The sequence below is a fragment of the Hypoxylon trugodes genome, assembly GCF_022578975.1.
Source record: "Hypoxylon trugodes strain CBS 135444 unplaced genomic scaffold F4822scaffold_2, whole genome shotgun sequence".
Lineage (NCBI taxonomy): Eukaryota > Fungi > Ascomycota > Sordariomycetes > Xylariales > Hypoxylaceae > Hypoxylon > Hypoxylon trugodes.
Window position 1 is genome coordinate 2,366,632 of NW_026250017.1, and position 27,899 is coordinate 2,394,530.

Here is a 27,899-nt window from a genome sequence, read left to right on the forward strand (position 1 = left end):
TGCTTGCTCCCTAATGTGAATGCCACGCGCCGATTATGCGCTGTCTAGTTCATGGCGGTTACTTGGCCTACGTGACGGGCTGAGCTGAGAATGAAGGGGCGGTCAATACAATACCCTACGATACGATATATGTTGGTGTTGTTCAGATAAACTACATGCTGCCTAAGTATCCTAGACAATCTTTTTTTTTTTTTTAATGGTTTTAATTTAGATTCTGATGTTTGACATGAGAGGGGGTTTTGGTTTCACTGCTGGGGTGGGTTACCCGAGGTTAGGAACGAAACGAATACCTTCGAAATTTACCACCCGGCTCCTGCGGGAACGCGGATGCGGATGCGAGGTAGGTAGAGAGGCGTGGGCAATTACGCTGCCTACGCACGCCCTCCCGCCGCGCGTGAGTGGATGCTACTGGGGTGATTTATGTTCCCTTATTATGAATTATATTATATTGTAAGTATTAATCAGTATTTATACATAGGCGTAAGGGCGGGCCACTGCGTAGCGGGCCTGCGCTTCGCGACGCGGAAGGGAATAGATAAGCCGCGATTATTAAGCTTGGTCATACACGACACATCCATACGTACGGATTCCCTTGCACATATGGGATCAATATATCGCTACTAGGCAGCAGATCATTGCGGTTTATTCGTGTAAATTATTGATGTCGCTGTAACGTTTCAGAGTCGAGGGGATATCGTTGGGGATATGTTTCCAATAGAGTACATCGCGCACACAGGAGTAGGCGTGTGTATTACAAAGCACACAGGCGGGCTTGTCGGCACAAGTTTGGATAATAACTCGAATCCTCTAGGCTACACCCTCGGTGATGAGTCAAACTAGTGTACACCGGGATTTGAGGTGTGTAATAGCTCTTACATGTAAGTGTGTAGATTAGGTTGGAGAACAAGATGCAAGATGCTCGAAACAGACGTTCTACGCTGTACATCCAACACACGTTGGACGAGACGAGCAATTTGTGTTATGTGTATTGTGACTTCTCCCAACATCCCACGCACTTCATGATTAACGTTGAAGAACATAACCTAGATATTCATAACTCGCGCCCGTAGGACAGTGTAGTTAGAGAAAACTTCCACTCCTCCCCCTCTCGCTCAACAGTGCAATGATCCACCAACTCAACGCTTAACTCCGAACATGATTCCTCATCACGCACCAGCCACCAGCGGTGGGATAAAGCGGGAAAGTAGGCAGGTATCCAGGTAAGTGTAAGTGTGAGTGTGAGTGGAACCTATTCATGTTATCTCCGCGTGCCCTCGCCTCGTCGCCGTCTTACTCATACTGAGTTCATGCCAACTCATCCGCGGGGTGACTAACTAATGCTTCGCGACTTGGTTTGGTCCGGTTCTATTATCGCCCTCGGGATGTCTATGGCCCCTGCGCCGCTTAATTCACATCGATCTCGATCGGTTGGCATGGTTGGTGATTAATAGCTAGGTACCTAGGTAGATAACCCGGGGTGATGGGAAAAGCCCTACCGATGCCTCCATACCGAGCACATAGCGAGAATATCTCGTAGAAATCACAGATATCACAATACGCCCAGGTTTTCTTGACGGTGTACGGGTCTACCTATGGCTTAGTGTGTGACCAGGACCCCGTTGACTTGATTTGTCATCTCATCTCCCTGTATGCAAATCCAACCCCCTTTTCAGTACCGTGATAGGCACATCTCTCTACCTACCCACAACCACTCACCATCCAGTATTTCCGTTAAGTCCGCGACCCCCAATCCATCCAGCCACCACAAACCAAAACAAGAGCTATCAATCGACATATACATTCCGCCGCGTGTATGTCCCTCGGCTTCTCTGACCCCTACTACGAGAACATAAGAACTCATAACTAAAGCGTAAGTATCAATGGTCGAGGGTCAGGCAATTCTTCTAGGACCTACATCTTGTTCCTCCTTTTGGCTGCCTAGAATATGTCCTCTGAAAGTCGAATAATATAGAGATATGTCTACCTGGTGCGACGAGCCGAAGGCCATCATGCTTGTGTAGACGCCTCGATAAATCGGTCACCAGAGGGAAATGACTATATAGAACCATACTGGTTAAGAGATAAGTTCTAGTTTACTACCTAGGGGTTATTTACGAATTTATCTATGTTAGAGCGGATTGTTCGCCCTTTGGAAATGGAAAAGAATATTGGCCTTACTATGATTATCAACGGCACCACCCGAGAAGATGCAAAACCTAGCAACGTCACAGTTCAAAAGCCAGGGAAATATCATTGATCAACCTGTATTAGCCAGAGATCCTACTCAGGACTAACTACCTAGGATAACTATCTGTCTAGAAAAACGCATCTTCCCACCATGCCATAGAACTCGGTGAATCAAGATTAACGATTAATTTTGGCACCTCCCATTGGCGTCCATCAGAATATAGGCGAAGAAAACAATGCAAATGTGGTTGTCAGATAACCCGCGATGGAAAATCTTAACGAATTCATCTAAACTCAGCGAGTAGAGCAGGCAAATGAGAAAAATCATTACCACGCGAAATCGTCGGGGTTATAGGCATTGGAAGGAGCTTGGGAACCCCAGTCCATGCCACCAGCGTTGCCTCCAGAACCAAAAGAATCAGCAGCAGGCTTGGTTTGCTCCAAAGGCGCCTTCGGAGCAGAACCCCAAGTCTCAGCCTTGTCGGGGCTACCAGGACCATCCTTGGGCGTAACAGCCTCAGTAGTCTCAGGATCATCAAGAACAGTGGCCTTTCCATCGACCCATAGGAGCGTGCTCTGTTTGACGCCTACTTTCGGTGCGTCGTCCCATCCATCATCACCTTCTTCGTCGCTGTGGTCGTCCTCGATCTTAAAGTCGTTCGGGTCGACACCTTCGGGGACGTACTGCTGAAGAAAATCGGGAACCGGTTGTTGGGTTTCCATCAGGATCTTGGTGAGTGACTCAGCCAAGGGCTCATCTCGCTCGGTGTAAAATGAGGTGGCCGTGCCTCTGTAACCAATTCGAGCGGTGCGACCTAAGAAATTTTAATTAGTGATGTCTATAGGTAATCTACTTCAGTAAAGGGCCACTTACCAATACGATGGATATACTCCTGGATGCCACCATGACTTGTACTCGGTAGATCGTAATTGATGACATGCAACACGTTGCGCACGTCGATTCCACGGGCCGATACTCCAGTAGTAACAAGAAGGGGCGACTTTCCCGCGCGGAATGCACGCATGGCATCCTCTCTCTCGCGCTGCGTGCGGTCCGCATGCATGGATGTACAGGGGAAGTTCTTGTTGAACAGGAAGTCATCGATCTCGTCGGCGATGCGCTTGCTGTTGACGAAAATGATAGTTCTACCGGGCTTCATGGAATACAGAAGGTCGAGGAGAGCCTCGCGCTTGAGCTCCTGCTTTACATAGACAACATCTTGCTTGATGTTGGCATGAGTACTTCCAATTCGACCAACACGGATACGAATGTGGTTGATAGCGAGGTGCTCCTTGGCGACTCGACGAACGGGTGCGGGAAACGTAGCCGAGAAAAGCATGTAGTTCACGTCGCCTGACTCCTGTTCTATTACGAGAATTAGATAAATATTCATGTAATAATAAATTTCGCGTATGCTTACCTCCACCAGAGAAAATCCTCTCAAAATCATCGGACCAATCCGTGTCGAGTAGTTCATCAGCTTCATCCATAACCATGAACTTAAGACGACGAAGAGTCAACAAACCGGGACGTCCCATGATGTCGATCAAGCGACCAGGAGTGGCGATGAGAAGATCACAGCCTCGACCGATCTGCTGAATCTGGTCTCTCAAGGGACCACCACCGTAGACGACACAAGGGCGAAGCATAGTGCGGTAGCAGAACTTGCGCGCTTCATCGAAAATCTGAACTGCCAGCTCGCGAGTAGGGCACATCACCAGAACCAAAGGTTCAGCTCGCACCGGCTGGGCTTCTCCTGCGTTCAACGCTAGGGGGCTGGGGCGCCAAGCAGCTAGCTGCTTGACCTTTCCCATCAAGTGGTTCAAGATGGGGACGAGATAGGCCGCAGTCTTGCCAGATCCTAAATAAACGTGGTTAATGAACCATGAATATGGCATAGAAAAGCGATTGGGCTACTTACCAGTCTGAGCGACGGCGATGATGTCATATCCCATCTTGATAGCTGGAACACAGTATCGTTGGATCGGGGTGGGAATCGCATAGCCGGCCATCTCAACATTCTTCAACATGACTGGATGAAGACCAGCCTCCTTGAAGCTGAAGATGGGGCTAATACGCTCAATACCCTCCTGAATGACTTCGATTCCCGCGATCCTAGAGTAGTTAGTAAGAAATATTGGTGTGCAAGCGAATGAAAGGTAACACACTTTGAGAAATCGATACCCGCAGTGGCTCGTGTCTCAGGCGGACCAAAAAGCTGGAGCTCAAGTTCGGGTGACTCGGGGCCGACGTCGCCCTCATCCTCATCACTGCGGTTCCACTCGTAGACGGCGGTGTTGCTACCCCAAACGCGATCGGTATCGGTCTCGGTGTAGTCGTTGGCGACAGGCTCGCCCCAGTCGCCGACCGGCTTGTCCGGGCGCTTGGGTGCCTCGGCGGCCTGCTCGGGGAGCGCGGCCTTCATGTCGGCAACACCCCAGTCAGACATCTTCGCTGAGGAACCAGGAAAATCGTGTCGTGAAGACTAAAAGCGATATATCAGTATAAACACAAGGCCTAGTGGTATTATAACTAGGACTATTCTTTTCTAGAAAATGGAACATGAACAACAATGGAAATTGGGAAGTAAATAAAAATGTGTAGTTTCCGCGCGATATGTAGTATGAACGAGAGTTGACCGAATAGGGGATGGCGTTGGAAGATTGTTCAGCATCAAGATATGTAAGATATATCTCTGATACAAGTCGGATGAGAAGTAGGCGGGATCGGAAATAAACGAGGTCGAGAATCTTACCTGGAAGTCGCGTTTGGTCAACAAAATATTGAGTGTGCGATTGCTGAGAGGAAGAGTCGAAATCCTAGGACCGAATGTTAGCTAGGTGTAATGGGGTGGCTGGAAGAAATCAAGCTGAGTCTTGGAGAAGAGGGCGAAGAAAAGAAACAAGATAAATGACGAAGTGGGGAGTCGTTGGCGGAGGCTTTCAGAATATCTAGTAGGAATAACGATAGAGTGTAAACTTGAAGACTCGGCCTACTTGCTTGTAGATGTTACCTACTTAGGCAAACAGCAAGAGGCTGTGCTATCCAGTATTTGGGTGTAAAAAGACGAAGGCTGTATGAAAACAGCGTGTGTGAAGTAGTGTAATGGTGATTGGAATGTCTATGGAAGGTATTCCATACCTGTATGGAAGAGTGTGGGTTGTAGAGGGGAAGGAAAAATCAAAACAATGGAAGGTGAAGTAGAACAAATAGAATCCAGAGTCGAGGGGAGGGAGGGATCTTACGAAAAGGTTTAGGGAACAAAACTAGGGCGTGATTTTTTTCACGAGGTTAACGTAGAAGGTTTCTCTCGTGTAGTGTGAAGGGTCGAATGTGGTAATGAACGTACCTAGGTAGGTAGTAAAGGGTGTAAAAACAATAAGGGTAGTGATGATGGTGATGGCAGTGAAAAAAATAGTAAAGTACTTACCTCTTAGAAGGACAACAATAGACGAAAGGGATGTATTCCTCAGAGCAGATCGAGTCTGACCAGAGGATGTTGTGATGTAGAAGAAAGAAGGTGAAAGGATGATGAAGGGAGAGATGTGGTGGGAGGTGAACAAGTCAATGTTAAATAGAGAAGTCTGGGAAGTGCACTGGCCGTTCTACGCCTGGGGAAGCAGCAGGCAAAAGGTAAACAAAATAGGGTGCTCGCGTCTACTATTGGTGCTGACCTTGCTGTCGACCCTGCTATTAACCTGTTGCTAGGGGAAGGTGATAGCAACCCAAATACCTAAGCTAGGACAGTACCTGCTATATATACGCGTCCCTTAACAGATAGTACGTGGAGGCTCCTAGAGATTTAAAGTTTAAAGTGTTTGTCTGGTTGGAGAGAAGGAAGGTATGCTAAGCTTTCGGGGGGCGACAGGACGTAGGTACCTACTCGTAGAGGCCTTGGGGTAGCTGCCAGTCTGCCATATACACTTAACACTAAACAGAATAGGAATGAGTCGACCTTACACCTCCGAGATATCAGCAATGTGACTGCCAGGGTTTGCAGAATTACCTGGAGAATACGGGAGTGGTTAATCCAGACCAAACATCTATTACTTGGGCAGATATCTTCTATGTTACTGGCTACTAATGGCGACGACGAGATGCCTAGGTATTTACCTAGGTAGATAGGTACCAATACCAAGGTAGGCTGGGCGACGGCAGCAATGAGACGGCGGTAGGTTTAATTGGGACATCAAAAGTACTTAAGAATAACATTAGACGTGAAAGCAAGACGGCAAGCCATTAATAGAATATCAATAGGATTGGATCTATCTTATAGTGAAATATCACTTGCCTGATCTCCTTTAAGAAACACTCAAGGCTTCCTTTATGCCTGTCTTAGAGGTGTTTGTCGCAAACCGCCTCGACTACCTTTACTGCGACAGAAGCAGAAGAGACCATTGTAGCAAGTATCATTTGAATACAGCTAGGTATACATATAGGTAAATAGGTAGCGATATAGCCAAGCAGACAGTTGTCTGGCGGCTTGCCTATGCCTAACTTCTTGACCGTTTCGTAGATATATACCTAGGTATATATGAGATGATAATGGGGCAAAACACTGGTCATGGTGTTAGCGAAGTTCTATTGATCGGTATCTAAGGCGAAGCAAACACGGAGATGAGATAATTTTATATGGCGTACGGAGCCGGTCTCGGCGAGTCGAAGGGGAGACATTTCCCTAAGGCGGGATGCATCGTTTAGGTTGCATGATATTGATCGACCATAATTTACCTGGACTTGATATGCGAGGTGAATTATCGACTTGACTCGGGCCACATTTATATATTTCGCAGAAGAGCACTTCACTGTAGTATGCACCAAAATACCGACTGCGTATAAAATAGGGACAACGAGGCACGGGAAGGAAATGCGACATATGCTGTTGTGGGGTCCAGCACCAATGCGATATTGCACGGGCGCGAAATTCAATGCATGCCGGTAACGGTCAGGGAAGACGAATTTTTGTTTGTGACGGTTTGTATTAGCGGAACACGCCTAATAGTACTCGGAGGCTCACATGATATAGCCCGCCCATAAATGCTCATCATTATCGAGTCGTGATATCTGTTCGTAGTCGCCCATGCCATCTTTCAGCACCTGATCTAAGGTTGCCGCGGCCCTACCAGCCATACCCCCTTCTTTCTTAGCCATATCCGCGCCTACCTCAATGGCGGCTCTGAACCTTTTCTGGAAGATATCTTGTCTATCCTCTCGGTTACGGTATATCTCGCCTTCCTCGTCTCGAGGAGGTTTAAATAATCCGATATATCCAAATGGATCCGGCGTCCGCGGTACGCACCCTATGTTGTTAGACCAATCGTTGGTCCAAGGTGTGGGCGACCCTGACTTGAAACCTGTTTCCAGGAATTTAGACAGGATTAACATCTGTCGCGGAAAGGACTGGCCGTATTTCTTGGAGCCAAATGTTGTCCTAGGCGCAGAAGTCCATCCGCTCTTAGTTGTAGTAGCTGGGGTGGACTTGACCGTCCAGCCTAGTACCGACATGAAATCTCGGAGTGGTTTGACCCAACATCCCGCACTCGAGACGACATCTTCTCCGGCGACGTCGAGAAGCCATTCCATGTAGTTGAGGCCGTCATCCTTGACCTCTTGTGAAATATTGGTCATGGTCCCCCGGATGTAGAGCATGATTTTTTCTACGTGAGGCCGTACTTCGTCTGCGGGGAGGTTTCGCAATAGCTTTAACAACTGGCCGCGCACAGGCCCCGAGGAATCGGACATCATCGGCAGAAGTTTGTGTAGTAATGTAGATGTGCCTACCGGGTTTGTCGGTGGATTCGTCGACAATTGACCCGCAAGGTACGACAACGCATCTCGGCGTTGGGTGTCTGAACGAGAGCTCGTGAGAGAGAGATTGTGTTTAAATCGCTCGATCGGGTTCGGCGCATCTTCCGCTAGCTGTTGTTGTAGAACAAGAGCTACAAATCATCACGAAGTCAGCCACCAATTACACAATCTGAGGACATATGAGGAGTATATTAATACCTTTGGATCTAAAACTCGTATCTGTGAAGTTGGATGGCTTCGGCTTGGCTTTTCCTACTTTCAACTTGGGCTTCTGGAAGTCCTTCTTCTTTTCCTTCTTCTTCTTAGCGCTGGAACCCATCGCGACTCGATCATTGGTACGAGTGACACTCGATAGGATGACCTTGGTCAATTAGTTGTTATAGATAGGTACATTTCAATAAATCGCGATTCCAAAAGCAATGGACATGCTGATCCGACTTTTTGGCGGTAACTAATGGCATTATTTTAATTCGCGCTAGGATAAGTCTAGTCTAGACCGTGCGGACAGGAAGAAGCTGATACTTATGTACATGTATATACTGCTATTTACGTATGGCGTCATTGGTGTAGCACGGTAAATCTAAATTCTTTTCATACAGTAGAGTCCCTTGAATTGGACTAGATTGAAATGCCGGCTCCCGAGGGTATGGCGCTCTTATCTTATCGGCTGTACTGCACATGCTTTGGTGGCTTGAGCTCCATGTGTACCTTAATATCCTAACAAAGAAAGCTTCAAAGAACTTGTTCCAGTTCTTTAAGTTCCTAGTCTACCTTGAAAACAATTGATATCTAATAGATATAAATTCAAAGCGCAATCAGCGAGAATGGCAGAAAAGTCATTGGTAAGTTAATTTTTATCAGTAAATTTATGTATAACTCGCTAAAAATGCAGCCCTCTGTCAACACGGAATCTATTGAGGAAGCGCTACATCGGCTATCCAAGAAGCCCGGTGTCAAGGCCTGGTTGATGCTGGACCGAACCAACGGCACTGTACTCAAGACAAATGGCCAAATATCCGCCATCCGACCGGCGCGATCCTCGAACAGTCGAAACTCGCTCCCAAGTCCCACAGGCGGTTCCTTTTCGACCGACGTCAACGTGAACACCAACAATGAGACACAAGCCGCTCAGGAGCTGGCTAGCATGGTTTGGAGTTTCTTGAGCACCGCGGGAAGCTTGGTTGACGAGATTGACTCTGAGGTATGTATAATTGATACTTGTTGCTTTGCGACTTGGTGAATCGGGGGCTAACTTGCTGGTGCAGGATGAACTAAAGCTACTAAGGCTGCGAACGAAGAAACAAGAACTCGTTATTGTACCCGAACCCAAATACCTACTCGTCGTTGTCCACGATACACCCCCTGTGTAATCATATTATGGTACCTTAATCCATCGAGTTCGAGGGCCTCTGGTTTTAGCTGGCCGTCCAAGTCAACGGTCATTGCATATGCGGAGTTAACGGCGTTCAGGAAGGCATTATACCCAAGATTGCCAGGGCGGGGATTGATTTGTCACAAAAATAAGCTATAACATGTAGTAATGATTCTAAATTTGGAATATTTGCTACTACATCTAGCCGTCGGCTGTTGGAAGTGGTGTTATTACATGATCATGACAGCACCAAGTATTGGATTTATAGAAGCCCATATCGTACACGCAATAGCTCATAAAACCAAGCAGCGAGCTGTTGGTGCTGACATCAGATCGCAACAAACAGGCTCATACAATAGAACCCGATTATCTCATTCTACCTTGACTCCGTTCTCTTTAAAGATATACCTGTCAACATTGCCTGCTAACTTACTAGCCCAGAATACCGCAACTTCTATTCCTATCTACCTACCTTTCTCATTAGGTATTAGAGAAGCGATGACGCTTATCCTAGATGACATGATATGACATCCACGAGGACCTGACAAGGGCGTAGAAGTAATAAGCAGGATCAATGAAGTCGATACGTGTATATGTTTCCCAGCTTCCATAATGATTTGACAATGTTATTGGTATTTTGATAACCATTTCCCGTATAATGCAATCATATGGTGTTTGAAGAACTAGCTTCTTACAAGGAAAGTCATGATAAGTACCTTAATAGTTATAAATATCTGCGTGATGTGGTAGCTGCCAATACCAAGTAATTCCATGCTGACGCTGATTCAATCATTGGTTGTATCTGATAGCAATTGATAGTTTAACATAGCAAGATAATCCATATATCTTGTACGCTTTGCGCTATTAGGAGATATATATATATTAACTTGATCTTACCGAGGTAGGATGTAATACATCCTTTCCTCACATTCCAGGTCCCATTCTGTAGAACCACAAGAGACACCACAATTATCGGCATGTCTCATTAGGCCACATGTTCAATTTAGACCACCGGGTCGCCCGCAATTTCGACCGAGGGATACAAGTCATTAGTGTTTCGAAAACTATGTGGTGCTCGTTTCCGTTGATCCCACACCGGTCGTAGTCCACATAGCGTGTGGAGTAGGTGTGTTTTTGAATCAATGTAGTTAACCGTAGTGGGTACGAACCACCCGTACTAGTAGGCCAACTTGGGAATGGGGAAAAGAGACGGTGATGTATGAGCACGTACTTTGGCCGGTTACTCAATTCAAGCCGTGTAACTTGTAAAAGCCGTCAACGGGAGGCCTCTACTAGTATCGGAGATTCTCTGCTGGACGGAACGGCAGTGTACCGCGCCACCGGAGCATTAGAAACCCCGCAGATATATAACTAGAAAATATGCCACCAAATGGGGCAGTATTTCGAGCTTAAGAGCTATGAAACATTATGTATGTGGCTCCCATGCTCCTGGCGTCGAGAATAAATAGACAGCTGGGTCAGAGTGGACAAAAGGATAGCATTGTGGAAACACCGGTAGTAGATCGGCTTTTGGCGTTCAACCCCTAGTATTGATAGAGTCAGTAAATTCATGTTGTCAAGTTGCGCATCCACGATGAGTAGCCCATCTTAGATTATCGGTGTCATCGAAAATACGATTTCTAGTTATGGGGATTCATCGTATAATCCGCATTTCGGACTAGTAACATAACTCCATGGGATTGCGTGGCTGTAATGGATGAAACACGTTTCTGCTCCAACGTATCTACCTAACGTTGATGGGAGTTAGCAATGTGCATTCCAGGCAAAATTCCAACACCTGCATAAGCAGGTAGTTTTGGTAAGCACACTGGGCCTTGATTCCATTAACCTTCCCAACAGTTTATCTGATGTCACCTTGATCCTAAATAGTCGCCGGAACCAGATGCCGTCTGCAGGATACATATCAGAACTTATTCGTCGGGTCGTATCCATCCCGATGCGCTGCTCCTGTACAGCCTCGCACTTGAGAAGGCGAGAAGGTGATGGACCACTGGGTAGACATACGACCTTGGAGGGTATAACGTCTCGAACGCGTAGGTAAATGTGTCACGAGGTCTACTTTGGAGCAACCCCCATTTCTCGAGGTCTATCGGCCTTGCGATAGCGGAAGTAAGAGTGTGGCGGAGATACACTAAAGAGCTTTTAACCTTGCACGAATATGTTCCAGTCCATATCGATTTAGTAATTTGCATATGGGAATTGTAAAAGACCAGTCAATAGCAACCTGGTTTGATGCCGATTGATCTGCGATAGCATTAACAAGGTGGGCAGTCTAGTGAGTGGAGGGTAAGTCTGACAATCAATAAGACCAATCACGGTGTTCGAGCTAAGCTCAGCTGTGAGGTTCGGGGCCAGCTCTACGTGTGTTTCAGATCGAGTAGGATGGTCTATGATCGTCGTTAGGCACTGCAGATCGCCACGTTCGTCACCCTTTGAGCAATTCTAGAATATCACATACGGTGCCGAACGTACTGCAGGATGCATAGGATTACGATAGAAGCGCTAGAACTGCTGTGTGAAATCCATCACGGCAAGGATAGTCATCCAGCAGCTATCGTTGGAGGCATGGCTAGACAATTTGAGTTGGTTGGTGTTGATATGAAGTCTCACTAATATCGCGAGCCATTAACTTCAGAGGCTCATGGGTTGTATCGAATATAGCGGCTCGGGATTCAACGTTACTTTGAATGAACGCGAACAATTTCTCTCGGAACTTTTACGGGAACATGGGTAGAAATATTGTGTTTCGGCTGAGTCTTGTCAGCGCGTCCCATGTAAATTGCAGAGAAGTGTACAATTTTATTGGGTTGAAGTCTCAAAAGTACCTACATTCAGCTTAAAATGGTATAAAAGCCGTGATGTATGGTTCGGGATGTAGGGAATAGGCCCGTCAATTGACGATTCGGAGACTGAAGTGAGAAGTGATTTAGCAGGGTTGTGGGCGTTGTCAATTTTTTTTTCTAAGGGTAGGGGTATTTTTGAAACGACGATAACCAGAATTCGTTTGAATTCATGATATAAACTCTTCGAATTGTATGTCCATATTCCTAGAAAACGATCTAGCCTATACTAAAGTTAGCGATTGAGTACTACGTATCCCTCTGAGAGATGGACTCGCGGCCCGCACGGGGTCGTAGAAAGGCGGGAGAGCTTCGAAAATCCGATCCAGTGGATCTATGTAGATGATCAACCCCCGCGAGCCACGTCAAGCATGACGGCTGAAACTGTTAGTGAGCCCTAACGAGAACGTGGAAGGGTATATGGCGTAAGTTAATTGTCGGTGTGGCTGTTCCATATTGCAATACCAAGACTATCAGAGAGCGAGACGCACGTTCTCATTGGCGTTATCAGAGCTGAACGAGAACCAAGTTGCCAAATTCGTAGAGAAAATAAACACCCCCTGCGCGGTCGAATTCCGAGACCTATAATCTGCGAAAATGACTTGAAACGATCCAAGACGTGCAGGATAGTTAGCTTACCGGCTGATTTACTTGCTCATCCATGGTTTATCACCGCCTGCTTGCATGGGTGTTTTACACCCATGATCCGAATCCGTCTATTATGGATTGAGATGACCGGCACTTTTCCACACTAGCTTGGCGGGCTGGCGGGTTGATGGTATCACTAATAAGACGAGTCGGAAGGACTTTGCTTGCAGACCGGCCACGTACATAGACAGATAGGTAAAGAGGTCCGCATGCTCGATAAACGGGGGACCTTATATCTGAGTTTTTAATAATAGACTGCGTTGCCCAGCCTCTTCTCCCACGATTGTGCGAGCTGAAGTTTACACAAGGTGCTGGGTGTGTCCTATTACCGGCTGTGAAATAACGGGATGTATGTTTCACAGATGAGCAAGCTATCTTAGCTGTTAGCACCACTCGAGCTCGAAATACTTATTTCAATCTCAATTTTAACTTCCACCCAGATGGCTTGGCGGTAGTTTCTCATGGCACAATTCTAACGAGTACGACAAGCTTGTTCTGCGACCTCGATGCAACTTTTGCGCAGCGAGCCGTTGAACGTCACGTTCGACGCCCCAAACCGGCGGAAAAGACCACCAAAACCTCCAAGACTTCAGAGGTGTTCATCAAGATGCCGCTATTGGAGGGGTTTAAGCGTTCAGCACTGGTCTTGTTCATTACCGACGCCAAGGAACCAAGAAATAACGAGCAGCATGAGCAGCAAGAACAGTCATCTAATTGCACTCGCATTCGAGAATGCATACGTCGGCCAAGAGATTTGATTCGTAAGTCTTCTTCTTCTTCTCATCCACCGACACGAACACGAAGCCGATTGCAAAAAGGAAAGGTAAAGAGTGAAAGAGTATGGCGGCGTTGGGATCGTGGACGGGACGGACGGGATGGGCATAAAAAATATGTGGAAGCAGCAGCGGCAGCTTTGGGCTCCGGCGCACCCGGTCTAGTACCTGCTGGAGGTGTTACAGTTAGAGGTACAAGTGCGGAATACGCTACAGCTGCAGCTACGGATGCTGCAGGTGTAGGTGCAGGTACACGCACAAGTACCTCGAATCGCTCGAATCGTGCGGAGAAAGTCAAAGCCAGCACAGCAGCGACCACCGCAACCACAACAACCACGGTATAGTACCCTATAATAAATTTCCTTTTCGGGCAATCTTTACCGCTCCTACCCTTCAAAGTTTATCTCCATTTTCCCCTATTCCCTTTTAGGTACCTTGACACCTGATGATTATTGGGACCTGTCAGTCATTTTAATCATTTCTGGGGTTTATCGTAACACTTTGGCAGTTGCCAGATCCCCTAGCCCAGGTACCTAGTCAGGTACTTTACAATCCCATCCATCCAATCCATACACCCATACAACCCATACCATACACTTCCATTTTCAGTTCAGTGAGGGGGGGGAGAACAACGGACAACTGTGGAATAGGACGCGACCCCTAAACTATCCATATTCTGTCTTATGACCTCAGCTGATGTCTCTTCCTAGACCCTGCATGCGTTGTTTTTTCTTGCTTTTTTTCCTTTTTCTAAATTCCTATTTTCTATTCCAATTATTCGAGATACACTGATACCTAAGCTGAAGCCAAGAGATAGCCCAGCTGAATATTCTTGTCCTGCTTGATTCTCTGAGCCCTGCACGTGCTCAACATTTCCTAAAGAGGCTTCAAGTGGCTGTTTTCACATTGAACTATCTAGGACTGATTGACTGACACCGCCTAAAGATCTCTAGTACGCGGCCTTCTTCTGAGAGGCCGTCGTTATCTCCGCGCTCGCCCGTCAATTCTAACAAGCCGTTACCATCTCCGCCTCCTCCGGGCACAATCGACAAAGTCGATGGCAGACCTCGCAAGCCCGTGCTGAAGCTAAACCGCATCATGGCAGCACTAACCGACGCGGAGATAGAGAAATTGTTCTCCGGGGCTCCGCAATTCTTCGCTAGGTCTCAAGGTCACGGAACCGGTGCCCCGCATCCATCCGTGGCTTTTCCTTGGAATGATGAGTTAGGCATTAGAGATTTGACAGATCACGTCCAGATCGGAGATGATGCCTGGGGTTGTGTTACCGCTGGTCCCCGGATCATTCTCCGGGATCCCATGTCCGTAGCATCGCCGTCTGGGAGGAAGCGCCCTCATTTCAATGCGAAGTGCCAGGAACGGCCAAACATGCTTAGCATGCAAGGTCTTGAAAAGGGCACCATTGGGTACCAAGCAGCTTTGGAGATTTCTGTCGCCGATGCTCTCCAGGAGGAACAGTATGGGTTTGACAGCTTAGGTTCAAAAGGCCACGTCATCGTAGAGCAGCGTCAAAGGCTCATAACTTCCAAAGACGGCTTGCGGCATCTAGATGACTCGACTATAATGGAACAGCTGATCAAATCCGAAGAAAGGTACCGCGCGGAGCGAAGTGGTGTTCGAATGAAATCCCAGGACCTTTACAGCGAGTTGTTCACTAAAATTCTCCACCCACCGACGAGGGTCATTGACCCTAAGGAACCTTACAGTTTAGCCGTACAAATCCATGCCCTAGTGAAGGTACTAGGGGCCCCTAATGCCTGGACTGATTTCTCCCGTCTCGAATGGAGGATCCGTCTTGGCCAGATTTTGTGGGCCTTCCCCTTGGACGATGAGATCTTCGACGGGGCGGCGATCAATGAAGGCAATGATGCCCAGGATCGAAGTGAAGAGCGCTATTGGTTCCTGCTTCAAATTCTTCTTGCCTGTGAACTTCTTATTCGATTAGATGCTATCACCGAAGGTGATGAATGTGGCTTGGGTCAGAGTCTTAAGTCGTCTGAAGTACACAAGTTTGAGAAGGAGGCAAATGTCTCAGTCAGATGGTCGTTGATCCTCGCCCGGTCGTGGCTAGAGAATATCATGGTCACAAAGTCACATACGAATCATTCCGAGCCATCTACACCTAAGAGTTGGCTCTCTTCGTTGACAAGCAAGATGAATCTCAAACATGAACACATGTACGGAGCGCATCATGTTGATCATAGTCAATACCGTCACAATGGCCAATCCGAGCATGTATATGCGATTCAAGGGAGATATAGCGAGAGACAAGTTTATGGTTTGGTGCATTTTGCGCGAAAGCTACGCTGGCCGGACATACAAATGTCCAGTGCAAAGGTATTCGAGAAGGCGTTGGGGTTAGGTAGGGCCACGCCTATCACTACGGCTCATTCATTTGAGTCGCGCCGCTCTTCATACTTTTCTGGCGATAGATCATCAGTGCATGACAGGAGACAGCCATCCAGAAGGCGGAACATCGAAGCGGCTTTGCACTCATCAGGCTGGTTCTCTAAATCATACGTGTCCGGTTTGATCTTGCCGGGTGAAGTATTATCCCATTATCTAATGTCAGCTTTACTTGAAGTTGACGAAAATGTACTGGGAAGACTTGGCCCAATGGCTAATCTAAGCGGTGGCTTTGTCTATAGCGGGAAGAGCTTTTGGAGCACGGCATGTATTGTAGGTCGTGTTCTAGCCGCTGGACGTGGTGCCGCAGAGTGTATGGGCTGGATATCAAGCGACGTGATCCCCCGAGGACTTGATGAGGGCTGGGTTAATGTTGCAGTAGACACAATACCTGGTAAGTTTAGGAAAGTCCAGTTCAGTGTATTTCATGTTGCTTATATTTGTAGCCGATATTGCTCGCACGGGAAGAAAAGCCCGAATATATGGCAAGACTACCATCGAAAGAGAGTCCGATGTACTCGGGGATGCTGACCCTTCCAATGTGCTCCCCGCCGACTTTATCATCCCATACGAAAATTCATATGCCAATCCACCACCTTCAAACGTCAGAATAGAACTCAAGTCCTTGAATCTCTACGCCCCAATAGACAGCGTAAGCACGACACCTACAGCTGATAAGGGATTCCATCCCTTCTCCGATTCCACCAAGGAAAAGGCCCCAGAAATCCATACCTATCCCGCTTCTGTAACATTTACAATGTCACACGATGCACTTGACCAGGAAGAATACCACAATTTTGCCCTGTCTAATGACGTTTATTTTGTTACAGCACATCCTTGTGTTGCCTCTAGTTATGTTAAATACTTTAAATCGCCTACAAGCCCTACCATCCAACAAATCGACGTCGGTGGCCACGACCTTAATGGGAAGTCTTCTAGTCCAGCGCACATTACAGGTAAGCATCCTTCCCCCACGCTACACTTAATACTTGATTGACACACAGCAGGTCATCCCCTACATCGATTCTACAACTACGCCGCGATCCACCTCACAGACCTTATCAGACATCCTACCGCAACTCTAGATGAATTATTAAGCAAAAGCGCGCCCAATGGCCGCTCCAATCACTCGTCACCCTCTGCCGCCAGCAGGCTTCCCCGCTTTCTGGTCATCGATTGTGTAACAGGATTTGCCCCACCTTCATCTCCGGATATGCCCTCTCTTTCTCGCATGTCCTCGCTCTCATCATCCTTCGGCATGGAGCCTACTAGCGTACCCCCTATCCGGATGCCCGGTTCTCTAGACTTAGAGCGCCGACCAAGTACGGCCGCCTCGACCCGCAGTAGGGTTGAGCGAATTGACCCCCCGAGTCCGAGCCCCTCGTCTAGGATGCGCCTCGGAACTCGAAGGAGACAATTCGGATCCGACCTTGAGATTCTCGTGCGCGCATTATGCGCCGAGAAGGGATGGAATGCGATTATTAGTCGTCGTAGGAGGGGTTGTCTTGCGTGCGCTATCCGAGAGGCTGGAGCTCTGGGATGGAAAGTCATCGTCCGCGTCGAGTAGGCACCTTGAAATAAGGAATGTGGAAAACGGCGAGAGAAGTATTAATCATAATAATGCAGAGGTATTGGTACGGTATTAAAGTCACGAATGAAATGGATTATGAAAAATTGCAGCATTGCAGGGAAAATCAACCCACTGTTCGGAAACGGTTTACGACATGAGATGGGCATGAGGGGTTGTGTATATAATGGTTGCCGTCGCTTCTTTTTGTACATCTTGCGAGATACCCAGCTCCCCACGCTAATAATAAAAAAGGAGTTTAACACTTTGGATCTTGTTTACCTTGGTAATTACTATTTCTTGCGACCTGATCGTGATCTATTTATTTTTCATGCAGCCAACTAGTTGAAGGTTCTATCATTCAGCCTGTTCTGTTTCCCGCCAGCAGCTTGCCAAGCTCGTCCCAAGTATTAGGTCGCTAATCGATCTAAATGTTCTATACGCCCAGATGGAAAGTGATGGGTTTAAACTTACTTAATAGCGAAGCGCAAACATGTTAATCAACATACTCAGTGATAACACAGTGGGATTTAAAATAAAATAAAAAAGAGTAATTGAAATGCGAGCGGTGTATTTATATAGCATCCTTGAAGATAATAAGATACAGTACTAAGTTCTAAAGAGCGACTTCGATACATAACAAGTATCGTGCATAGGTTATGACACCTTCCCCGAGCAGGCAGCTCAATGTTCCATCCTTCCCCTTTGTATCACAGATACACATCCCCGCAGACTGGCTTTAAGACAACGTTGTCTCAAACTTCGATTGTCAACTCTGCCGGCGACAATGTCTAGCAGATACATGTGCTTGTTAATAAGGTCATATTAGAAGCCTAGGCGTGTAAGTGGTTTGGCTTACTTGGGTTAATAATACCCTCTTTTCTCTCGAGCGGAATTGCCAGCCCTAATCACGGAAGGAGGTATATTGAATGAAGTCGCCTCTGGATTAGGTGGCACCATTGGAGTTGTTGGCCTAGAATCTTCTTGATCGCGGCTTCCGAAACAGCTTCCGAAACACATAGTTGAGGATTTAGATAGAGTATTTAGATAAATATTGTAGGTAATTTATGTTATCTTTTGAGTCTGGATGACCATTCCAATAGCCACAATAAGGGGTTGGCCATAGGCATTTTATATTATTCAATGTAGTATAGATATATAAACAGCTAATAGTTGCAGAAGTAATTCATCGGGTGTCCGGCTATCGTAAGATCAGTTAGACTAGGAGTCATACCTCATCGTAGGTTGTATAAATCAAACGTCAAAAATCCTGTTTTTTAGATATGGAATATTCCATCATCCTGTGTAGAAGTGCCATTACTACTTGATGACTCTCGCCTTAACTCGTCTTTTAGGTTGAACAGGGCGAAGTAGATTGCATTAGGCTCTTGCCATCGATATTAACTTCTTGCATCCAGGATTGGGTCATTAGTTCCCGCGTATTCGTGGTTCATTGTGGATTCCTCTCGCCGTTGTATCTAGGAATAGTTTAGTACCTTAGTTTTATGGCGACTGTTGAGAGTTGATTATATTAGAGCTCTACTGTCCACATTGCGGTTATTGCAGGTAAATAAAAGGATCAATGGAATACGTCGGGGAGCCACCTAAAAGTACCATATAGCAATGGTTGCTTTGGGGATGGAGATGAATAGATATACAATGACAAAGATATACGCTTACTACATCCAACATCCTTCTGAACAACTGGTGTTGGTTTTAGCCGACTGCCTTAAATAAGAACATAGTAGTCCTTAAGGAGGTACCTAATCTATTGAATAATTGCGCCAAACCTGTCAATTATTGGCATAGCAACCCGTATAACATCTTAATTAGAGTTATGGGTATTGCTAGACGCCTTAATGACTGCATGGTAGGAGGTTTATTAGAAATACGTAGGTAGGTTAACACTTGGATCGAGATCATCGGCCCTTATACGCAATCCTGGTATAGGAATCCGCCAGCTAGCTTCAAAACAAAAGAAATTAAAACTTCCGCAGCGAATGTAAGTTTCTTTCATGACTTACGTCTCGTGTATTAACATGCCGAGGGCCACTACGTGTCTATCCAAGAGAGGTGTTACGGGAGGGTCTCTTTTCCCTTATATCGGGAATTAGCCGGAGATGTCAATAGAAGACGGAACGTTGCTATTCTGGGTAATGCGGGCTTTAGTATGCCATGTGTCTAATGAAAGTTTGCCTATGCTTATGCCTAGTTATAACGAACTAAAACGTTCCATCTTCTGCATGTCTAACCCAGCAAGTGCTTGGACGGGAGATTCTAGCTGTATCTATCTATAGCTTCATTGAAAGTCCATCTAAAGTGAGGTCGCAAACAAGTTTTCCCGTATAAACAGAACTTAAATCTAGCATCAAGCGGGAAATTCCAAATCGTATGACATGGATCCTTCGAATAGCTGATCACGAAGCTCACCAGCTCTACATAATTCATGTTAGTCTTGGTAGATAGCCGCTTTATGGCCGGGATGCGGCGTACTTTAGATGGGCCGGATGAGCAGCCCAGACATCAAGGTCTTCTAGACTCCCTAAAACGGCCACGATACCTAAGCCGTAACCGTTGGCTCGATTAGCAGTGGCAGCCAAGGGGCTGTTGACGTCGACTTTCAATACCCCTTGCGCATATGTACGTCAGCTAAACATACAAGTCTAAAGTAAATTTGATGGCTATAACCTACCAGGAACCGTTTCCATGGCTTTCGCCCTCTTGATGAACTCGTCTATCACTTCCTCGGGGGCCGACGGCTTAAGCCGAAATAGAACTGATACTTTTAGTGTTATAGCTAACTTTCGGGATGATTAGGTCTTACCTATGTGATAAAATGGCATCGTTTTTGGTGAGGAGATATCCAGATAGTGGCATAAAGAACATTAGGTGTTCATGGATAACCATGGCAGTGTGAGGCCTATATATAAGGCCAAGAGGTATATCGCTAGTTCGGCCGAGCGCCACTTCGGAGCTCCGACTTGTATGACGAATTACGAAAGCGAAAACCGAAGATCCGAAACTTTATAAGACACCGAAGACGGTGCCCCACATCCGAATATCCCGGCGCCGGACAAGCCCCCTATTTTCACATTTGGGCGTGGCGCCATCGACACGAAAGTAATTTAAACGCCAATGGCGAGGACAAGCAGATCAAAGGCGGTTTCTAGGGGTTTTCGCTCTTACGCTATGTTGTAAAAATTTAACATTTATTTGGTAGAAGAAAAAAGATGGATTCAAGCATCACCAATATCAAAACAAGGAATATCGGATCGAGTGATAAAAGTAACCTGTAGCTGTCTGCACCAACCAAAGTGACGTTTTTAATCCTAATTCATTAAACCTAGCGCAGACTATATCATTCGCTGCCTTACCGGGAATAACACGCTTATATCTTATCGTTAGTCTCCGGGGGTGTCGTTGGGATTGTTGGTTCCTTGTATGAAGTAGGATGCGAACTTTCGCTCATGATATTTTTTTCATGCTGGTAGATCTAGCTCATATGTCTTGCGCTTTTCTTACTTCTTGTTTAGCTGGCTATTCTAACTTATGAGCTACCTCACTTCTGGCAAGTCTACTAAGCCTTCAAATTCTCGGCTCTCTTTACAACCCCCCTAAACTCCTTGTAAGCTTATTGAATAGCGACTAATACTTCACGTGTTAATCTAAAAGAGGCCCTTTAGACGCTATTTGAATGCGTACTATAGTAGTTAAGTGAAGTTATCCAGGTGGGCTGTACTATAGATATCGCTAGGTAAATACGTTACTACTTACTACTGTAAAGGAGACGATACGGGTTGTCATCTCTCTCTAATCATAATAATAATAAAAATCTATGATATAACATAATTAGATATCAACGTCCGTCTATAAGATATTAAGGTATCAGACAATAAAGATGTAAGTGTATACTTAGATAAGCTTGTTATTCTATCGTAGGGAATTCTAGAATGATGATAGGGTCGCTCGCTTATCGTATAACATGGCCTTACATGATCAAGTCCCTTTATTGGTGTAACTTATAGGGGCGATCTTCGAAGTAAGGGCGTTGTATGTATATTCCCTTTATCATTCTGAGATGTGTACGTAAGTTTAATCAAGGGATGAACATGCTGGTATTCTCGCTGTGCCGCTTGCTAGCTTTGGTGGGTCCTCTTTCGGGACCACACGCCCGAAGCCCCCTCGTTCAGGATACGACGTATTGGAGTGGGACTGTTCAGTCTTAATTACCGCCTTCAGAAATTATTAACTCCGACTGAGTGTTTGCCGGGAAGGGAGTCCTAAAGGGATATCGGGTTTTGACCCATGATCCAACTGGTGTAATAAATCTCAACAACAAAGGACAACTCGCATTGTAGTAAGAAATGCATGCTCTCAGTAACCTCCCATGGTGCTGAGATAAGCGTGTAGGCGCGACGATATAAGAGTGCGTTTTACTCTTTTCACGCTTTATTTCTCCCCCGGATTTCTCCACGTTTCTCTCTTTCAAGATCCCCGCCTAGCCTCGTCGTTACCCGATTTGGTCTCAATGATCAACGATCACGCACGTATCGCCAAATGGCAGGTAAGTCCACAACGTCCTTCACTTTCCTTCGGAGGATGAGAGAACGACGTACATTGTGTAATAAGTTTCATTACTTCTAGGCTTTTCCAGACATTCTTTAGTCCACCTTGATTCTCGGAGACTTATGACGGTCCTTGCTGACATCAGCGTTGGCTATAGAACGACTTAGTGCCGCACATCGTCGATCGGCTAGCTCGTGAGAGCCCTGACGCCTCGTATGGCGTGTGGCCAATAGTGCCGGCCTCCTATGAGGCCGGTCTTCGTACTGTCACCTACAAACAACTAGCAAATGTGGTCAATGGCTTGGCGTGGTGGCTTACTGAGCAACTCGGACCCGGGCAGAATCACGAGGTCCTGACCTACATTGGACCCAATGATGTGCGAGTTTCCGCTCTCGCGTTGGGTGCCATTAAGGCAGGCTATGCGGTAAAATCCTTCCTATGATGTCACATCGAAGATCTGCCTATTGACAAGCGCATAGTTATTCCTTACATCGCCAAGAAACTCCCCGGCGGCACATCGCAAGCTGTTTGATTCTCTCAAGTGTCAGGTCCTAATTACACCGGATCCGACACCTCCACCGGCGCTCCCAGCCATCGAAGCTGTTAAGCCCCGTGTGCTTGCCGTCCCAAGTGTCGAGGAGCTTTTGGAGAAGTCTTACGCACACTTCCCTTTCGAAAAGACCTTTGAAGAAGCCCGATGGGACCCATTCTTAATCATGTAAGCCACCCCGTAGGGAAATCCGTAGCGATATGCAAACATCCTATTTACAATTCCTCTAAGACACACGTCGGGGAGCACTGGCTTACCGAAGCCTCTTATTTGGACACATTCGACAGCGATACGGCATTACAATTTCACTAGTCGCGACCCTCCCGAAGGGGTGGTCTCGCTCGAGCGTCTCTACTATGGCAAAAGAGTAATAGCGACGTTGCCACCGTTTCATGTAAGTTGCGTTAACTCGCACGCGCACCGGTTTGCAATTAAGTTAACTATCCCAGGGAGCCGGTCTGGGACAATATTTTTTCAATGCCATACCTTTTGGTATTGTTGCGATTGCTCCAGCAGCTGCGGGCATTGTAACTGGCCAGGGGTTTGTAGATGCTTTAAAACAAACACCAGCCGACGTAGCGATATTGGTGCCATCGGTAGTAGCTGAGTTGGGACAGGATCCGGAACTTCTGGATTACTGTGCGAAACACCTCGAATTAATCATCTATATCGGAGGTGACTTACCGCAGGCTCTTGGCGACCGCGTTGCGGCAAAAGTGAAGCTCCGCTGCCAATGGGGAGCTTCCGAGGTCGGTATCCCACAGCAGCTAATGCCAGCCGAGTTGGGGCCATCGGACTGGCATTACACACGCTTCCACTCATGTACCGGTGCTGTGTTTGATCAGGTTGCAGACAACACTTATGAATTGGTCATCCGGCGTGACAAGGCACTCGCCGAAACGCAGCCATGCTTCAGCATCCGGGGTTTGGATCAACTTGAGAAAGAATATCGCACTCGCGACCTATTTGAGCGTCACCCCACACTTCCCGACTTATGGCGCTGGCGCGCCCGCGCAGACGATATTGTTGTATTCCTAAATGGCGAGAAGACAAACCCTGTCTCCATGGAGCAGCATGTTGTGGATAGCAACCCTGAGCTGAGCGGCGCTCTTGTACTTGGATCCCAGAGGTTTCAAGCGGCTCTCCTAATCGAGCCAGCTGTTCAGACTACCCCCTTAAGCACGGCTGAACAGGCTGCCTTGATCGAGCAAATTTGGCCTAGCGTTGAAGAAGCTAATAGGGTAGCCCCTGCCCACGCGCGCGTTGAGAAGACTTTGATCCTGGTCACAGAAGCCGGTCGACCGCTGATTCGTGCTGGAAAGGGTACTATACAGCGAGCAGCCAGTCTTGTTCAGTACGCTGCCGAAATAGACAAGCTGTACGCAGATGTAGACCTAACCCTGGAGGACGATGACACGGATGCGCCGTTGAATGCAGAAAGCCATGATGCGGTCAAGTCCCTCATAAGAGACACCATTTCTAAAGCTATAGGATGGTCGGATATAGATGACTCTACTGACTTCCTCAGTCACGGCATGGACTCACTGCAGGCACTTCGCCTCACACGTGGCTTACGACGCGCTCTTCGTCGGCCCAATGTTGCCTTGTCCACGGTATATCAGAATCCCACAATTTCCCGGCTGACTTCAGCGCTTCTGGAGGAAAGCAGTAAGGTCGCCGACCACGGCCTCATGGAGTCTTTACTGTCCACATACTGCGGACTAATCCGGGAGATCCCAGTACCCACTCCACCAGAGCCGAACAAAGAGGAAAAGACCGACGTTATCCTTACAGGCTCTACCGGTACATTAGGAACTTATCTCCTGAGCTCATTGCTTAATAGGCCCGGAATTGGACACATCTTCTGTCTCAATCGAAGTCAAGGTGGTGGACGTCATGTCCAAAGCTTTCGCTTTGCGGCAACGGGGCTACCGACAGATGGTCTTAAAGATCGAGTTTCCTTCTTCCAGGCAGACCTAGCTCATCCCAAGTTAGGACTCGACGAGGAAACATACCAGACGTTGCGCGCCCGTGTCGGGCTTGTTATTCACAATGCTTGGCCAGTGAACTTCAATTTGGGACTGGAAGCGTTCCGACCGCAACTAGCTGGTCTAGTAAACCTTTTCAATCTTTCAGCCGTCGCTTCGCCGAGGACGATGCATGTTGTCTTCGTCTCATCGGTCGGTGCCGTTGGTGGGTGGCCGGTGAACGCTGGGCCAGCGCCCGAGGCAGTGCTTGAATCGCGCGACCCGACACTCGCCAACGGATACTCGCGAAGCAAGTTCCTATCCGAGATTCTCTGCGAAACCGCCGCGCAACACCTAGGAATCCCCGTAGCAGTCGCGCGAGTCGGCCAAGTAGCCGGCGCCGCTCGCAAGCCCGGTGTGTGGAACCGCTCTGAGTGGTTGCCAAGCCTCATCATAAGCTCCCTCAACCTTGGCTTCTTGCCAGACAACCTGGGCCCCCAATTCTCCGAGGTGGATTGGCTGCCGTCAGATTTGCTAGCCGATATAATTGTCGATGTCGCAGACTATCTCGGCTCTAAAGCACTAGATACTTCTAGCGCCAGTGTGTTCAATTTGCGTAACCCAAAAACGATTGCTTGGGAGACATTAATACCAGCGGTTACAGAAGCTGCCCAAGAGAACCTAAAGAAGAGCCTTGAGATAGTACCGCCGTCAACTTGGTTGGCCCATCTACAAAAGGCTACAGCAGATACAGAGAAGGGCGGTAAAGATAATATGGCGAAAATCGCAGCATCTAATCCGGCCATCAAACTTCTGGAGTTCTACACAGATGGATTGTGGGCGGAAGACGCGGTTACGGCGAAACCGATGGCGGTCGAGCGTGCTTCAGCGGCTAGTTCTACGCTTCGTGACATGCCGCCTGTCGGGGTCCAGTGGATGCGTAAATGGGTTAATGAATGGATTTCTGCGCAAGAACTTCTGTCGTAGTCCCGATATATCATACTTGGTAGCGCATATGAATATACCATTTCTTGAGAAGATATATCGGACCTGATAGTTATTAATTACCTAGGTAGGCAAGCCCCATACTTGTTGCGACTGTTGGTGATCCTTTTGATAATATTTCGTCGTCGCGTTATCCATACAGTATAGAGCCAGCTCTCGAACTGTGGGGGATTACAATGATCACCCACCGAGGGCTGCGAGGGTTAGAACGTTCGTGATGAGGATCACAACTACTGTCAAACTCGACACTTGGATTCGTGTTGGCAGTTTACTCTTTTGGGCATAATTAAATTCGTGAGCAGATCAGCGGGCTCTTCACGGACCCTCGACGCCACTGTCCTTTTCGGATTAATAGCAAGCCACGCTCTCGGACAGTGCTAATCCACCACTGCTATGCAAATCCTTCGGGGGCTATCCCCGACCACGTGTAAAACATCACCAACAATCCCAATCCTCCTCGTGGGGGCTTCCGCACTAGCTAATTCTATCGCCATGGCTTAACACTAAAAGCTGAAAGTCCTGTGCCGCTGACGCATGACTTTGTTCCACGGCATTAAAAATATAGATACAATCCAACCAACTAAATTTTTCAACCTAACTTTGCTTTTTTGTGTCACCGTCACCCAGGTAACAATCAAGAAAATGGCGTTTGACGCATCCCGATGGCTGCAGGAAGACGTCAAAGATATTGACCCTTCATCGCGCCAATTGCTAGAGACCTACTCCGGCCTATCGCCAGAAGAAGTTGTACCACACGTATTAGCCATCGTACGTCGCCAAGAAATCCAACCCGAGAAAATATGCTTGAATACTTATAACCACACTCATTATAATAGAGAAATAAGGCATTTGCCCTGTATCCGTGGCCGGTAGGTAGCAATGAGCGATATTCTTATTCCCCACTTTGGGCCGTCTTGGAAGAAGAGGGTGTGGAGGGAATCTCCTAATTGGGCTACTTGCATCTGCGCTGCCGAAATGCGCTTGAAGCCATGGAGAGGACAAGGGCTGATTCCTATTCGCGTAGTGCATCGGTCAGATGCGATTTATTCGATTGACGCTCGCTTCATACCCTTCATATAGTCGAATCTTAGAGCGACTTCGAACCGACCCTGAGGCTAGATATCTTGATCTTGGTTGCTGCTTTGGACAAGATATTCGGAAGCTCTTCGTTGACGGCGTCAAAGAGGACCAATTAGTCGGGGTAGATCTAATCCCAGATTTCAACACGCTGAGTTACGAGCTATTCCGCGATGCGACGAAGCTAAAGTTCGAGTTCCATGCGCTGGACATTCTCGACGATAACGCAGACTTTAGTCCCCTTGAAGGTCGCTTCGATGTCTTACACCTAACTAGCTTCCTCCACATATGGAACTGGGAAGGCCAAATCAAAGTTGCTCTTCGAATTGTATCATTCACGAAACCAGGAAGCATTCTAGTGGGAAGCTCTCTGGGGAGTGGAGTCGGCGGGGAATTCCCAAATCTCGAGGGCACCGGGACAAACTTCCGGCAGAGCGAAGAGACATTCCAAAAGTTTTGGCTCGAGGTAAGCGAGAAAACGGGGACGCGATGGACTCTGAAAACAATATTCAAGGCTACTGGCGCATCCCAAATGAATATGGACCAGGTGTGGGCTGAACCAACTATGGGAGTTCTCCTATTCGAGGTTACACGAACAGAATAAGAACTATTCGAATCCAATAGCCACTATCTGAAAGGGATACCGTCGGTTAACTACCTGCCCAATGAAATTATTTTCGCCATCGCCATTGGCAATATTCTGTGCTTACCCGCCCTTACATCAATATATGGGGTTTCACCAATAAGACTTCATAAATGGACCCTCATGACATATTATAAGCACAAGATGCATTTTACAGATATATTTTGTGCCAACTCCTAAGATGATAGGTCAATGGCTCAGAAGTTATCTCCAACATCTTTTGATATTGAGGCTTACTTCTGCGACGACATCTGTCGACCACTTCGAAGCCAGTACTACTCTACTATATGTCTTAATTCTAAGCATGTAGTGTAACATCATATTCTCACATTCAACACCATCAATATTATGTTTAACTTGTTATTGTGGTTACACACTTCGTTTAGCTTTACTATCAAAACTCCTTAGTAGAGCGAAGAAGATCAATACGCCTGTGACAGTTGTACCGCT

General features: G+C 47.1%; 7 protein-coding genes across 7 annotated transcripts; 4 read left to right on the forward strand and 3 right to left on the reverse strand.

The window, feature by feature from the left end:
• Positions 1-2,367: 2,367 nt before the first annotated feature.
• On the reverse strand, positions 2,368-5,006 carry F4822DRAFT_129187 (DEAD-domain-containing protein). The gene is made up of 6 exons (XM_051452679.1): positions 4,944-5,006; positions 4,357-4,673; positions 4,110-4,303; positions 3,609-4,049; positions 3,062-3,553; positions 2,368-3,002 (listed from the first exon to the last, which is right to left on the reverse strand). Exons 2-6 carry the CDS (start codon positions 4,635-4,637, stop codon positions 2,515-2,517), a joined length of 1,896 nt encoding a protein of 631 aa, XP_051318197.1. The 5' UTR covers positions 4,638-4,673; positions 4,944-5,006; the 3' UTR covers positions 2,368-2,514.
• A 2,025-nt stretch (positions 5,007-7,031) lies between these two features.
• Positions 7,032-8,455, reverse strand: F4822DRAFT_129205 (Rix1 complex component). Its single transcript, XM_051452681.1, has 2 exons — positions 8,195-8,455; positions 7,032-8,127 (listed from the first exon to the last, which is right to left on the reverse strand). Exons 1-2 carry the CDS (start codon positions 8,313-8,315, stop codon positions 7,202-7,204), a joined length of 1,047 nt encoding a protein of 348 aa, XP_051318198.1. The 5' UTR covers positions 8,316-8,455; the 3' UTR covers positions 7,032-7,201.
• Positions 8,456-8,547: 92 nt separating this feature from the next.
• F4822DRAFT_391012 (uncharacterized protein) lies at positions 8,548-9,752 on the forward strand. The gene is made up of 3 exons (XM_051457082.1): positions 8,548-8,838; positions 8,889-9,197; positions 9,262-9,752. The coding sequence occupies exons 1-3, from the start codon at positions 8,821-8,823 to the stop codon at positions 9,364-9,366; spliced, it is 432 nt and encodes a 143-aa protein (XP_051318199.1). The 5' UTR covers positions 8,548-8,820; the 3' UTR covers positions 9,367-9,752.
• A 4,254-nt stretch (positions 9,753-14,006) lies between these two features.
• Positions 14,007-17,913, forward strand: F4822DRAFT_391018 (uncharacterized protein). Its single transcript, XM_051457083.1, has 3 exons — positions 14,007-16,468; positions 16,521-17,030; positions 17,082-17,913. Exons 1-3 carry the CDS (start codon positions 14,749-14,751, stop codon positions 17,639-17,641), a joined length of 2,790 nt encoding a protein of 929 aa, XP_051318200.1. The 5' UTR covers positions 14,007-14,748; the 3' UTR covers positions 17,642-17,913.
• A 1,841-nt stretch (positions 17,914-19,754) lies between these two features.
• On the reverse strand, positions 19,755-20,611 carry F4822DRAFT_391021 (uncharacterized protein). The gene is made up of 4 exons (XM_051457084.1): positions 20,466-20,611; positions 20,334-20,417; positions 20,135-20,270; positions 19,755-20,076 (listed from the first exon to the last, which is right to left on the reverse strand). The coding sequence occupies exons 1-4, from the start codon at positions 20,482-20,484 to the stop codon at positions 20,010-20,012; spliced, it is 306 nt and encodes a 101-aa protein (XP_051318201.1). The 5' UTR covers positions 20,485-20,611; the 3' UTR covers positions 19,755-20,009.
• Positions 20,612-22,169: 1,558 nt separating this feature from the next.
• F4822DRAFT_441394 (putative NRPS-like enzyme) lies at positions 22,170-25,986 on the forward strand (the record flags this gene model as incomplete). The annotated part of the gene is made up of 5 exons (XM_051462860.1): positions 22,170-22,205; positions 22,365-22,631; positions 22,687-22,925; positions 22,989-23,151; positions 23,207-25,986. 5 exons carry the CDS (start codon positions 22,170-22,172, stop codon positions 25,709-25,711), a joined length of 3,210 nt encoding a protein of 1,069 aa, XP_051318202.1. The 3' UTR covers positions 25,712-25,986.
• A 385-nt stretch (positions 25,987-26,371) lies between these two features.
• Positions 26,372-27,410, forward strand: F4822DRAFT_425640 (uncharacterized protein; the record flags this gene model as incomplete). Its single annotated transcript, XM_051460375.1, has 2 exons — positions 26,372-26,497; positions 26,754-27,410. 2 exons carry the CDS (start codon positions 26,372-26,374, stop codon positions 27,408-27,410), a joined length of 783 nt encoding a protein of 260 aa, XP_051318203.1.
• Between the last annotated feature and the right edge of the window lie 489 nt (positions 27,411-27,899).

Bases quoted from the DNA above. Each gene is read 5' to 3' on its own strand.
- F4822DRAFT_129187 (XM_051452679.1), bottom strand. From the start codon at position 4,637: ATGTCTGACTGGGGTGTTGCCGACATGAAGGCCGCGCTCCCCGAGCAG. The intron at 4,050-4,109 runs GTAAGTAGCCCA...ACGTTTATTTAG, and splicing joins CATCGCCGTCGCTCAGACTG to GATCTGGCAAGACTGCGGCC. The intron at 3,003-3,061 runs GTAAGTGGCCCT...AAAATTTCTTAG, and splicing joins GGAGTATATCCATCGTATTG to GTCGCACCGCTCGAATTGGT.
- F4822DRAFT_129205 (XM_051452681.1), bottom strand. From the start codon at position 8,315: ATGGGTTCCAGCGCTAAGAAGAAGAAGGAAAAGAAGAAGGACTTCCAG. The intron at 8,128-8,194 runs GTATTAATATAC...GATGATTTGTAG, and splicing joins TACGAGTTTTAGATCCAAAG to CTCTTGTTCTACAACAACAG.
- F4822DRAFT_391012 (XM_051457082.1), top strand. The intron at 9,198-9,261 runs GTATGTATAATT...TTGCTGGTGCAG, and splicing joins TTGACGAGATTGACTCTGAG to GATGAACTAAAGCTACTAAG.
- F4822DRAFT_391021 (XM_051457084.1), bottom strand. The intron at 20,271-20,333 runs GTAGGTTATAGC...CATATGCGCAAG, and splicing joins AGCCATGGAAACGGTTCCTG to GGGTATTGAAAGTCGACGTC. The intron at 20,077-20,134 runs GTACGCCGCATC...TGAATTATGTAG, and splicing joins GCTCATCCGGCCCATCTAAA to AGCTGGTGAGCTTCGTGATC.
- F4822DRAFT_391018 (XM_051457083.1), top strand. From the start codon at position 14,749: ATGGCAGCACTAACCGACGCGGAGATAGAGAAATTGTTCTCCGGGGCT. The intron at 16,469-16,520 runs GTAAGTTTAGGA...TTATATTTGTAG, and splicing joins TGCAGTAGACACAATACCTG to CCGATATTGCTCGCACGGGA. The intron at 17,031-17,081 runs GTAAGCATCCTT...GACACACAGCAG, and splicing joins TAGTCCAGCGCACATTACAG to GTCATCCCCTACATCGATTC.